General features: G+C 31.5%; 1 protein-coding gene across 1 annotated transcript in view; it reads left to right on the top strand.

Annotated features, from left to right (window-relative positions):
* The first annotated feature begins 7,596 nt into the window (after positions 1-7,596).
* The window catches only part of LOC148276979 (odorant receptor 10-like), a 34,214-nt gene continuing 26,778 nt past the window's right edge, over positions 7,597-15,032 (top strand). Inside the window, exon 1 of the mRNA XM_088233502.1 lies at positions 7,597-7,695. Coding sequence (XP_088089628.1) covers positions 7,597-7,695 — 99 coding nt within the window. The remainder of the gene's footprint in view (positions 7,696-15,032) is intronic.

The following is a 15,032-nucleotide window of genomic DNA, read 5'->3' as shown; positions in this document are numbered from 1 at the left end:
AAACATTACTACCATGTTCAAAAAGCAAAGACAAACGTAGGGCAGTCAAAAATGCTATGCAATAGACTTACTACAATGACTTACTTTATCACTTGAAAAATTACACTGGAAATAAAATTAAAATTAATCTGAAAAAGGACATGATGACTATACTAACCAGACGAGATATGGGTAATATGACTAAACCCCAAAATATTTCTTATATAACCCTACTGGGTTTTCATTTATTTATTTATTTTATTGGGTAAACAAACAGTATGTCCACAAATATTGACAATTTCTTTGTAAATTAGTGTAGGACACTCATGCACACACCAATTTTTTTTTTTACCATTTGTACAATAATTTAAATTATGTTAAATATAACAAACGTAAAAGAAACGAAGTGATAAAATATGTAAATAATAATAAAGTTAAATATCTGCTTCTCTCAAAATTTCCATGCTTTTTGACCTAAATTTACATACATTGTCACAAAAAATATCAGCCTCAGTAAATCAATTGTTATATTGGTCGCATATTCTAGGTATTGTAGATTGTTTCAAATAGTTTGTTGACGCGTTTCCTATGTAAAACAGAAGATTTTGTCTTGTCGGTCTAGATGGCACACGAAATGGAAGTCTTTCAAGTAGGTTAAGAGAATCAATTTTATTATTTATTAATTTGAATAAAATAACTGATCTAACATTATTCTTCGATTTTTAAGAGAGTTTATTCCATGGTACTGCATACTTTCACCGTAGTTAGAGAAGTTAATGTTTAACCGGTAGTCGACCTGCTTAATAAAAATTTGTTGTACCTTTTCTAGTCTATTAATACTTACATTATAGTAAGGTGACCAAATAGGAGGACAGTATTCTAGCTGGGGACGAAAAATGTTTTGTAAAGTTTTTTATATGTCTCTGCATGTTTATATGGTTTTGATGTTATTTTAAAAATAATACGTTAAAAAATATTGTTTTAAAACATATCACCACAGAGATGAGAACATTTTAGAGAAGGGAATATGTAGCAACTGCAAAAACCATAACTGTAAATGCCTAGACTACATATTTCCTTCTCTCAAATGTTCTCCATCTCTGTCGTGATATGTTAATCTCCCCATCTGATCCCTTTGCTATTCCACCATTTGGCGTTTCGGAAAAATATTATTTATCAACTTCAGAGTAAGTTGAATTAACTACCCTGTAATTGATCACTCGACACACCCTTTCGTTTATTTTATTTTAGCCAGAATATGTAAACGCTTCAATCCCATGTGTTCAGCAAAACAGTCGCATTCTGATTGATTCTAACACTTATTCAAATCATTATTTTTATTTAAAACAATAGGGAAATATCACGATTTTTTTCCAATTTTAAATTAATAAGTGTCTATGAAATACTGTCGAGATTTTTTTTATTTTATTTATTAGTGGCATAAAAAATAATTTTGCTGTGCTTGTTAATTTTAAATTCTCGTAAAAGCGACTGCATGAGCCACGTCCCTAATACGTCACGACTCACTAAAATTTAGAGATTTGTTTTTAGCCGTTCAAATTAAAAAAGAACAACGTCACGAATCTTGACGTCATAGATATTAAGTCAATTTTCACTTCTTTAAAAATATACCCAAATATGTTTATCAAGATTTGTCTCTTTAGTTAAATGATTAAAAAACTAACTCAATGTTCATACTCGTATACCACTAATTTTTCTCAAATTTAACGGTTTGGGTAGGTAGGAAGAAATCGCCCTTATGCAAATGTTTGTAAACTATATATCTATATAAAGTGTTTAAATAAAATAAATAAATAAATTACCTGAAATATAAAATCGGCTTTTAATTTTTAAGTTTTTTTTATAAAAAAAATAATATTAAGAAATACAAACGTGGTTTTTGCCCTTAACCACTATTTGTAGGTTATGTAATGTAAGAACATGTTTTTCGAGATGTTCGTTAGTAACGAGATTAATATAACCCAACAGAGTATTACATTTCATGTAAGAGAACATCTCTTTACTTATTCTCTTCTTACTAAAAATACAAGTTGATTTATTTTATTGTTACTGACGGTTTCATCCCCTTTTCTCTTAAGTAATAATACGGGAAGCCATCAAATTCATACGCTACTAAAAACTTGATATCTTTTTTATACACAATACAAGATAAATACGTGTAAAATATTTAACATGTTACAACAGAGATGGAGAATATTTTTTTCCAAAGAGAAGAACAACAAAAAAATTGCATTTTTTCTCCTTCATTATTTTACAACAAATTAGTCAATAATTCACGACATGTTGACAATATTTGTATAAAACCACTTACTGACTTTTCTATGTTTACGGGTCTTAAGAAGTATCTGTCTCTTCGCCAGGACACCAATTAAACTAACGTGCGAAATCCGCTGTGCAGCATAGTTGTTGCACAAAAATATAAAACCAACATGCCGATTTGAAACCAAATGCTTTTAGTAGGCAACCCTGATTATAGTTTGAGAAAAATAGTTGAAAAAAGAGGGAGGGGCATGAGTTTACACGTTTACGTGACCATTACAATGGAACATCGTTTTATAGTATTGTACATCGTATAATGATACATCTATTGTAATGGTCACCCTATACCTATTAAACTCACGCCCCTCCCGTCATCCCTCCCTCTTTTTCCCACAACACCAATAATTTTCATAAACTATAACCAGTTCACATAAGGGTTGCCTACTCAAAGCCTGTGGTTTCAAATCGGTATGTTGGTTTATATTGATAGGGACGAGGTTGTCAATTTTTTAAAGTTCGAGATTAGCAAAAATTTACAAATCTGCTTTCCTTTCATACTTTTTTCTTTTATTTGCTTTTTATATATATTGGTAATTTTTACAATTTTTTTTCATTGTGTATTTTTGTTTATTTTAATTAAGTACGTACTATTATTTGGCATATGATTTATTGCTCCTATTTCTTATATTTCTTACTATGTTATTGAGTGAGTTTCTAGAATACATATCTCATTTATCATTTCACGCATGCTTTTATAAATATATTCTTTTTCTGTTGATTTAAATGATACTCTTATTTTGTTTTTTTTTATTAATACTACTATATTTTACTATTATTTTGTTGATTTTATTGATACCACTCTTTTGTATATTTGATTATGTGTGATTCTTAATTTGTATAATTTATATTATAATAATTATTTCTGATTATCTTTTTGGCATTGTATTCTTTAGAATTTGATTATTTATTACATTTACCTTTTTTTTCTAGATTGTTATTCTATGTCATAATAATTTGATCTATTTAATTTTACTTTGTATTTTTATTGTTATTTATTGTGGCTTGACACGGGCATAGCCTAAAAAGCCTTAATAAGTTCATAAATATTTAATTTTGTAATTTTGAATGAATAAATAAATAAATAAATAATGTTTGTGCCAAAACTATGGGCAAGGTAGTGGGTGTTAGATGTTAGTTTAATTGGTGTCCTGACAAAGAGACGGGTACGTCCCAAAACCGATAGATATAAAAAAGTCGGTAAGTGGTTATATACAAATATTTATTTATTTAGTAAAATGTTTGACCACAGAGTTAGTGGTTTAAATATTTATTAAAACTAACATATTACAACAGAGATGAAAAACATTTTGGAAAGGTAATATAGAAGTCTAGGCATCTACGGTGCTTATGACATGTCATTGGCTGGTTTAAGTGGCCACACTGTGACACACTGTGTAACATTTACCATTCTGCCCATATTTAAACATCTATATCCTTTCAAATCTTTCATCCTTTGGAGGTTTGTGAAGTTAAAGAGCAGAAACCTTTATTGATGCTGGTAAGATTCATTTGATTCATTTTTTTTACCTACATACATACCAGGCAACGCCTGAAAATATATTTAAGTTTTATTCTGCTTCTTAGACCAGTTGGCTTATCAACGGTATTTTAAATTTGTACAAATGTTTAAAGACAAATAATGGATTTCACTCCCAAGAGAGTAAGTAACATTAGTAAGTTAAGCCATGTAGATGCCTAGACTTCTATATTACCTTCTCTAAAATGTTCTTTATCTCTGTTGTAATATGTTAATATTAACAGCTCCCCAGGGGGTTGAATCCAGTCCTTGTCTACAACATTTCGGACAAACTCCAAATATTGTTGATTTATTAAAAAAAAATATATGTCGCGTTAAAGCAAATACAACATCTTGTAGAGCAAAAAAATTCATTTTCTAAAAATATAAACTTCATCATTTTGTTTCACCATCGGTGCCGATTTTTAAATTTAGTGAAAATCGGACACAACTCATGAGATCACCTAATATCAATACAGATATTTTCTTTTGTATTAATGATCTCATTACTGTATAATATTTACGTGTTTGAAGATGCCCAGCAGAGGGTGAAAGCACTGATTGGTTGTACAAATAAGTGGAAATATTTTTTATTTAAAACTTATATTTAAATAAAAAAATATTATCTCAGACAGGCAGCTAGCTCTAAAAGCACTGAGCTCTGTCGAAATTAATTTTACTCGTAAATTGTATCAATAATTAATTTTACCATACCGAAAAGGACAACTCGGCAAACCTACCAATACTGTGGTAACAATACTTCGACATCATATGGTAAAAATGCAGTCATCAATAGACTTCACAATCTTGGCAACGAGTACCAGGACGTTGGTGACTTATTTCACATGAAATTTAGTATATATAAAACGGCTTTTCTCCTGTATATTTCATTGGTAATACGAGTAGTTCTCGATTACTATTTGTTACTATTGTTAAAAATTGTTTAAACTTCTGTATTAGTGTTTTTTTTCTTTTTTCGTATCTTTTCTAGAATTTATTTATAAGTACAAAATATTTCTCTTCATTATTTTTTTTTACATCAGCATATATTTTTATACATAAATATATACTATTTACTTAAGTATTTGTTTTACTACTACTACTACCATCGCGCCATTTCCCCGAAGGTGTAGGCAGAGAGAATGGACTGCCACACACGTCTATCCTGGCATACATTCCTAGCTTCTTCCACATTCATTCATCTTGCCATACATGCCCTTCGGTTCTGTCTGATTTTGACATGACCAGACTTAAGATTTTGGTTTATGTGATCATGCAACGTCTTTCTTGGTCGTCCTCGTCTCACGTTACCGTTTATTTTCGCCATGTATACTTGTTTTACCATTCTTTCGTCGTCTATTCGTTCTATGTGACCAAACCATCGCAGAGACCCTTTCTTAATCTTATCTACTTGACTCAGATTTACAGTCTCACCTGATTTCATCATTCGTAACCCTGTCATACATTGAATTCACACACATTCGTCTTAGAGATCGCATTTAACCACGTTCACTCGGCTTTCATCCTTCCTCTGCCAGTTCCATGTTTCATTAATTAATCAAATATAATACCATACCATATAATCTCTTACAGAATATTTTATTTTCTCTTTCTTATGTTACACAAAAGTATTATAACTGTCCATTATTTATTATAGGAACTAAAATTCATTTATATTTTCTTGTTTACTCACGAACAGGACATGCCTTTGTGGGATTTTTTGTTTACTATTAATATGTATTTCATTGTTGTTTAATTATGCTTTATTTTTTTAATACTCTGTTTTACCTCTTATGTATATAGTAAAAAAACTAACATTTTCAAATAATTTACAGTAATTCTTAATTGTTTTACTAGTTTATGTTAATACTAAATTTTCATTTTTTATCGATAATTCTAGAATTGGTAATATTTTATTTTTTTATATACCCATAGTTTATCTTTTTTAGACTTTCTTAATTTGTTATAAATGATATTGTTTTAAATGCTCTGTATTACTTATATTTATGCTTACATGTGTGTATATTTAATTGTATTTGTAACTAATATGTTAAAGGCACTAAGTACCGTTTATTTTAATAAAATAAAATAAATTGGAATGCCCACGGGCGCTTAATTGTGTCGGTGAGTGTAACAGTGTGACATTAATTTGGGTACCTGGACACTCAAACATCGGCGGTAACGAGACACCTGATGAATCGGCAAGGCTTCAAATATAAGTTATCTATTTATGTAACTTAATGACTTTTCTAAAGCTTTCGATAAAGTCAATCACACAATTCTTCTGGCTAAATTACAAGCCATTGGTATAAGAGATCCTTTATTATAATTTTTCAGGTCTTACCCAAGTGAAAAAAAACAGTTGATTCAAATTAATAATTTCTTGTCAAATACTTCCCTTTCATTGGTTTCGTCAATAAAGGATCTTGGCATTACTTTAAATAGTAAACTCTCCTATCGTGAACACATTGATAATATTGTAAACAAATCTCTCAAACTTCTCGGTTTTATCAATAGAGTGACGGAGGACTTCAAAAATATTAATACCATCAAAACTCTTTATTGCGCACTAGTTCGGCCCCATCTAGAATACGCTTCTCCTATTTGGTCTCCATTCTACAGGACTCACATTGACCATATCGAGTCTGTCCAACACCGTTTTTTAAGAAAAGTGGCATGGTGGCTCGGATTACAAAGGGGTGATTATTTTTATTTTGAAATAGAGCAATCTCTTAATCTGTCTTCATTGGAGAGACGTAGAACTGAGATGGACCTTATATGCATTTTCAAAATACTCAATGCTTTAACTGATGTCCCATCTCTGTTGCAATCAATTTCTTTTCATGTTCCCAACCGTGTCACCAGAAGTCAAAATCTGCTATTTATAAAATCTTCTAAGACCAACTTTGGTTTTTATGCCCCAATGTCCAGAATGTGTAGATTAGTCAATTCATCACATGACTTGGAATTTTTTGGGATAGATCTTCCGGCTTTTCGTAGATCTCTTCGCGACTAAACAGTGTGGGATGAAGTTGGACTGGCATGGTTTAGCTCAAAGTTTTTGGTCTTTCGTTTTTTTTTAATATATTGTGTACTATTATTGTTTTGCCCTTGTTTGTCTTTGCTAAATAGTTTTTTGTTCTTTTTGTTCAGTTTCTTGCATTTATGTTTCTTCATGTAATTGTTGTAATTGGCTTAGGCCGTATATATATATAATAAATAAATTATCTTCCACTAGCAATTTTCTTGAAAATGTTACAAACCTTTCAGCAATGTAACACAACCGAACAAATCAAACATTTAAACGTGTTTAGAATATACTAGGCTAATAATAATAATAATACAACTCCCTGTTCTGTAACCGAGTCAACTCTTTGAGAGCCGGGGGGTATTCTAGGTCCTAAATTCAATCCAGTGGCATCTTAGTTTAGTCACCGAAGGTAATTAGCGCAAGTAGAGGGTTGACGTCGCGCCCCGGGCGAGGAAGGGAATGTTATCAATTATACTGCTTTTGACAACAAACAGACGTGTAGTGTCTTATTAGTGTCTTACTGTGAATTTTCTACTTTATAGTTTTTTTTTTGCACCACAACAGGCCAGAAGGCCCAATTACATTGGTGAATTACATCACAAAACACCCAGACTTGAGAAAGATCACATTTATTTTTTTGTGTTCTCACCGGGAATCGAACCCGAAACCTACCGTGCGTGAGTCAAGCGTCTTGACCACTACACCACGGAGGCCGCTAAACTTTATCAAAATGTTAGGTAGTAATATATTCTTATTCGGTGTCAGCGTCGGCGTCGTCGTTATGCTCAATACCGAGCGTCGTGATCTCCAAGGATTTCTGGCACTAAACGTATGATACACCTCCACACCATGAAAATCTGGGCCAACAGGAGATTTATAGATGAGCCTGAAAAAAATATTCAGTAGATAAATAAACAAATGTAAAAGGGAATATAGGAGTCTGGGCATCTACAGGGCTTATGACCTGTTATTGGCTGGTTTAAGTGGCCACTTTACAAACTGTGTAACAATCAAACATAGGCAGAATGGTGAATGTTACACAGTGTGTAAAGTGGCCACTTAAACCAGCCAATGACAGGTCGTAAGCCCTGTAAGTGCCTAGACTCCCATATTTCCTTCTCAAAAATGTTTTCCCTCTCTGTTGCAACAAATTTAAATATGAACAACTCCTTAGGGAGAAAATCCAGCTAGTCTGCACGCATTTGGACATACTCAAAACATTATAATTTTTTAGGTTATTATTTTTTTCAATGGAGTGATAAATGTTTGACTTATTTAAATATTTAGGTACTGAAATCACTAATGATAATAATTACAGTACCGAAATTAGACCTCTCCAATCGGCAGCAAAAATATGTGATTATGTCTTGTCTAAACATCTGAGATACAAATTGTTCTCTAGAAAAACTAAGACCATTATTTACAAAACTCTAGGTTATGACCAAATGAGACGAAAACGTGGTATTAGTATGTCATAGAAAAATATTAAAAAATATATGTTGTGCTGTCAACCAAAATGTAGTGTGGAGGAGACGGTTTAACCATGAATTAGAGGCACTATATGGCCAACCCAACATTCCACAATTCATAAAAATGAGAAGATATATGATAATCGTACCCCCAAAAAATTACTTTACTACTTTGGAAGGCAGACGAAGCAGTGGCAGACCAAAATTAAGATAACTGGATAATGTAGAAAGTGACCTAAGAGCTATTAGCCTGAAGAACTGGAGAAAAACCGCAGGGTGCTGGGAGGAATGGAGATAGATTCTGGAGGAGGCCAAGGCTCACAACGGGCCTTAGCGCCACTGATGATAATGATGATTTTGAAATAAATGCTGAATAGTGACTGTTACACCGTGTTTAAAATCATTGGAACCAGCTAATGGCAGGTCAAAAAACATGTATTTTTTATCGGAATCCAAAAAAATGCAAGAAAGAAGCAAAGCATCATCACCATTTTCCTTTTTCTGCACCCAGTGATTCATAGGGCAAAAAATGGCACTCGTATTGTAGCGTAATTTGATCATTTGATATATAAAGCAGGAAAAATGATTACTTATGATCCAGTTTCGTGGGAATCAGCCGTTTCGTCATGCACAAATCACATACTATTCCATATCGACCTTGTCGGGATTTGAATTCAGCACTTCAGGCATAGTAGGCATATGCTCTAATCAGCTAGCCATGAACCAGACTAACCTTCAATTTCCTTTTTAGGATTTTTGTCTTTGAGTAGCCATCGAGTTATAAAACTCGTCTAAGGTTGTGGTGGTATTTAAAGAAATTAGTCGATATATAACTCAAAAATTAAAGTGGTTTAAACAAATTTACAAACAAAAAAGCGTTATTAAAAACAGTTTATATTGTATTATTATATTATCTACCTACCTGGCATAAAACCTGTCTTAATACTGTGACTGTGTTGCAAATCTTTAAATTTATTTGTTTTTCTAGCTTTTTATATCTTATGCAACATTTTCTCTCTTTTATAGTGTATTCTATTTCTGTACCATTTTTTATTTCTAAATACTGTGTTTTCTTGATGTACTTCTTGAATTCTGTCATGTTTATCCATGTATGTGTAAAAGCCTTATGAACGTAAAAATTTATAAAAATAAAAATCTTGTCCTTATTGATTTGGACTATACTTTCCGGCATTTTGTCTAATTGGCGAGTTTATGGAAAACCCCTTGTATGATTCAGCTACTCCCAAGTCACAATATGAAATCTAATTTATTAATTATTTCCCAAACAGAAACTTCCTAATCTTGTAGTTGTGTTGCGAGACAATAGTTTTCCAAAGTTTCTGAAACGATCTCGAGGGAAATGTACCCAAGACATTCGTGACCAGACCTGAGTAATGCCCGCCGGGCCAGGTTTGCCGGTTTAAGGTAGTGTAGAGGGTCAAAACCGAAAACCACGACCGCTCAAACTTAATTGGAGATATCAACTTAAATCCTCCATCCGTTTTGATCAATTCAAACAATTTTCAACTAATATTACCGGGCCAGTAATATTTTATCCACAGTGTGCGAGCTGCCAAAATGTTATGTTACAATTTTTTACAAAAAGTGACAATAATATGCATATCAAGCCACAATCATAAAAAATATGAATAATTAAAAAAATTAGAGACAATGAATATCTTGCTCAAAAAATTCAAAAATATATTTTAAATTTTCAGTCCACATTTTTGTTTCTGTAACTACGAGTATATCTAAGTATAAATTAATTAAAAAATAAACCAGCTATCATTATCGCACCCCTGTCCGCACCTGACGGTGCATAGGGCACAGCATTAGTTCATCAAATGCAGCTTATATTGATTATCTTTTACATGATGGTAAAGAGTTCAGTCCTATTCTTCAGATGCCAGTTCAGTAAAAATTTAATATTACAGTTCAAACAACCTTCAAAATAAATATTTCACATCCACCCTGACAGAAATCGAACACAGGACCTCAAGAATGGTAAGCAAATGCGCCAACCGCTTCACAACAGGGCGCACTTATCTCCACTCAATTTCCTTATTCTAGATTTTTCTGGTTCTATTATCCACTCTGAACTGTATTCTTCATCTACCTGGACACATAAAGTAGTCCGTTCTCGCCGTTTTAGAAATCCACTGCTAACTGTTCATCGGAAGGTCATGTCAGAGCTACGGGATACGAAACTGACTCGGGATGATTTTTTTAATTTTCTTTTATTCAGGAAACATACAATACTGTTACATATTGTACACAGTTAGACTAAACTCTAATAAACCAGTGAAGTTTCCATATTACGGCCTCTGTGGTGTAGTGGTCAAGACGCTTGATTCACGCATGGAAGGTTCCGGGTTCGATTCCCGGTGAGAACACAAAAATTAAAATGTTATTTTTCTCAAGCCTGGGTGCTCTGTGATGTAATTCACCACTGCAATTAGGCCTCCTGGCCTGTAGTGGTGCAAAAAAAATGTAATGTTAAAAAAAAAAAAAATATGTTATAATTGTATGTAAGGCTATCAATGAAAGTACAAAAAAGAGAAGGAAAAAAAACGTTCATTGAAGTTGTTTAAAAATTAAAGTATAAAAAGTTATTTAAAAGTTTGTAGTTAGTATTTACAAATAGAAATATTATTAAAAATTAAGATTTTTTTTGTAAAAGTAACTAAAAGGCAAGAATGAAAAACATGCTCAGATGCAAAAAAATAAAAAAATAAAAAGGAAAAACATATATATACACACACATATTTTATGGGATTCAAAGAAACGATGAGAAGACGATCGACAGAAGACGTTTGATGATAATCGACAGAAGCTGGCACTCGACAGAGGCGTGTAGGTTCTTTGTGTACACCATAAGCTCTAACTGAGGAGCAAATATGAACTAATGAAACATGAAATACAATAGTTCTGAATTCTGGTTCCATTTTGCAAAAAAAAAACTGATCCACCGTGACACAGAAAAATCAGTTGACATTCAAATAATTAAACTTATAATTACAAAATGTTTGAGAATAAGTGAGAGAGCTTAAAGACGCTTGGCTTGTCTCTTCAGAATGTACCTTCAACAAGTGAATCCTTAGAGGCTACATCTAAGTACGGCGTCTCGACGCCACAGGCATTTGTCGTCGGCGTCCTTTGTGTCGTTTCTTAAGTAGCGTCGTTTGTCCTTAAGTCAAATGCACAAAGATTAATAGATCTTGTGTACCTTCAATTAGACAGGTAAACAATGAGAGCGGTACTTCAGTTTCCAGAATTCTATTAATATCCCACATAAACGCGTTCAAATTTCTAGAAAGAAAAATAAGAGAACAAAAAAATATGTATTTAAAAGTTTTAACAAAATATGTTTGTTGCAGGTAAGTTGACTCCTAAAACTTTAAGAGCTAGCTTAATTTCAACCCTTGTGTGTCTGTGATTCTTTTTTCGGGATTATTCTTTGAGCTTTTGGTATTTTTTTATTTTTTTATTGAAAAGAAATTCTTTACAAAATAAGTACAAAAATACAAAATGGTTGGTTAATACATAACGAATACTAACGTTTCTACCTCTCTAATACAGTGAAAACTTGTGTTTCGAAAGGGAGTTCGTTTTACATTTATTTTTAAATATAGTATATTTACACTTTTGTTTTATATTTCATTTTTGGTATCTGAAACAGATTCCTTAAAATAAGATATTCTATTTTAAAAGATACACAATTTTCCACTGTATGGAGTTCAGGCTAAAGTAAGTCTCGTGTATTTTTTCAATTTAGATTTAAAATTTTGATTATTTGGTATTGATTTTAAGATTTCTGGAAGATTATTAAAGTTTTTTTTCCAAGATGCATAATGATTGAAAGTTGCAGTTGTATTGCATATGTGTAAAGTTTAATTATTTGGAAATATAGAGTTTTGAGAATTTTGTAAATTAGTAGGTTTTTTCTTTGAAAGTTTGTATGATAGATGTTTTTTTAAAGATGTCATTAATTGAGGGTATATCTAATTCTTTTAAAAAATAATTTAAAAGGTAAGTTCTAGGTTTTAAAATATAATTTTAGCGATTGTTTTTTGGGCAATCAAAAGTGGACAAATATTTGTCTTGTAAGTTCCTTCCCCGCCTATAGTTCCATACTGCATATGGATAATTTGTTTAAATATTCTTGGTATGATAGGGTAATGTACTGCTGCGGTGGTTGGTTCAGTGTTATTTTGCATGAATATCACCATGTCGTCTGGTTCTTTCCAAAATTGAAGTTTTTTTACTCAATATTTTTGTTACCATATAAGTATTTTTATGATGTGTAAATTTGAAACATGTATAATTAATAAATATTGATAATTAATATAATTTTTGATAATAAATAAGTTAATATTAAGACTATCGAGTATTATGTTTGTATTATAATAATGTTTGCATTCACCCAGCGTACGTTCTCATTTTTAATGTCTCAAAAGAAAGTTTATAAGCAATTTGGATCAGTTTCCATAATATTGATTGGTCTTATTTGTTAAACATTATAAAAACAATACTTTTATTTCGATTCTTAAGTCTTTTTAAGATTCTTAAGAAAATCTTCAACAACTCTCTTATCGTTTATTGATTTATATGAACTAGTGACATTGTTCAAAGTATTTAGTTTTTATTGAAATATTTGTAAATATTTTTTTCGTACATTTTCAAGAAACTCTGCGGTCACGTATTTATTTGCAAAAATAATGACTTCCTTACAAAGTAACCTCATATAACCAACCACCTTGAAGCTGGATTTTTTCAAATATTCATATGCTCATCTTTCATCAATAAACTTAGTGAATATCAGTAAAGAAAAGGGCGCCAGCTTTGTTGGCGATTGTTTCTCATCGTAAAAGAGGCCATTTATTACTTTTCGTAGAAAATCCGAATGCGATTGACAGCTCTAAAATGGTCGCCATTTTATTTTGCAGCCACCACGTAAAAAATGAATACGCAAAATGATTTACGTGTGGGATCCTCGGATGATAAAATATTTTCTATTATGAGTTGCATGTTTTATAGGCGCGGAAATGTGAATCGGCCCTTTGTTTCGTGATAATATATAAATTGGATGTTTGTTTCAGATAGTCATTTAAATACATACACAATATAACTATGTATTTATTCCGTGTAAAATCACTAAAATAAATGTAATAAAACGATCGGCTTTAAAATATGACTGTTTCTTTGTCAAAGCTTAAAATAAACGAACTCTGTTTATTAAAAATCTTACCAAATAACTAGATACCTAAAATATATCACTCGCCAACACGTGTTTACTGTTTTACGTCCTGGCTACAAATTCTCAGAAAAGGTATAAGGAATAGGTACTGTTAGTAGAGAGTGGAATCCTTAGTTTTAAAAAATTTAAATATTTCAGTGCCTGAAATATGTTTACTTAAATAGGGATTTGCTTAGTAATAATTTAAATCGTATAAGTAATAGATCTGATAGTGTACTGCCAGTTCCAGGAAGCAGAACTAAGTTCGCCCTGAGGTACTCCTTACACTTACATCTTCTAACCAAGGAACTACAAAACATTAATTCGCTGGTACAGTTTAAATTGGGTATAGATAAACACAGTAGATAGACACATTCTTTTTTTTTTTAAATGCACACTGCAAATAAATCATATTTTCGTAATTTCAGCATATGTTAATTTGGTTTTTCTTTTATTTTTCTTTTGTTTTCTTTTCATGGTCATGTCATACCATATATATGTGCTATAATATTTTTAATAATTAAAAAAGGGATTGCCTACGCTCAGACGCTGTAGTCTTTATGGGCATTTTTTCCAATTCATGTTATAGCTTAATTTTAAAATGTATTTTTGTAATTATATTTATATGTAAATAATATGTGTATGGAAAAATAAACAAATAAAAAAATAATATCTACTGTATTGGATTGAATCGAAGTTAAAATTATTAAAGTTTTCAGTAAAGGACTGATATTTAAATCATTAAAGTGATTACCTATTATTGAAAGACTATAGATAAAAGTTTTTTAGATTTTTCATAATTAATTGTCTTACTTCAGGCTTCTAATATGTCAGGCACAAATATGTAAGCTATCTATTCCGTTGTTATTTTAAAAAGTGGGATTATTTTTAATTGGGTGATTATAAAGTTTTAACCTCAGAGTAATACTGCGTAACCTAGAGAGAAGCCCTATCCCCTATATTTCATAGAACGCAAGCGATGTTGGTTTGTTGGTTGGCAACCGATTAGTGGCCGTTTTATTTTGTTGTTCGATCGGATGCTTTTGTAGCTGTGCTTGGCTTTGTTTGTAAATAACTTTGATATTTACATTATAATAAATAAAAATCGACTATGATGAATTGCAGTATGTTTGGTTGCAGCAGTAGAAGCATCAAAGGTGTTAAAGGAGTCAGTTTTCCCAGGTAATTGATTTCGAATATTTTCCCATGATTTACATTGATTTTTGTCATTCCTTGTCCCGATACGTGTATTATGTTGCTTAAAAACTTTCCTTATATCAACATATTTACTTCAGATACTATTTTTTCTCAATGTGAGAGATAAATTTGTTAATTAAAGTATGTTTACTGTTGATAATGACAGTTGATTACGGGCAATATGTCGGGGCCGCACTAGGCATCCATATAAAGTTTGTGTTTTAATCGAGTAGAGGTCGATTTAAATTTTACTCGAAAACCGCA

The sequence above is a fragment of the Micrasema longulum genome, unplaced genomic scaffold (assembly GCF_059751315.1).
Source record: "Micrasema longulum isolate JH-2025_06_02 unplaced genomic scaffold, ASM5975131v1 h1tg001113l, whole genome shotgun sequence".
NCBI classification, from domain to species: Eukaryota; Metazoa; Arthropoda; class Insecta; order Trichoptera; family Brachycentridae; genus Micrasema; species Micrasema longulum.
Note: the sequence above shows the minus strand (reverse complement) of the source record. Positions and strands in the feature narration are given on the sequence as shown.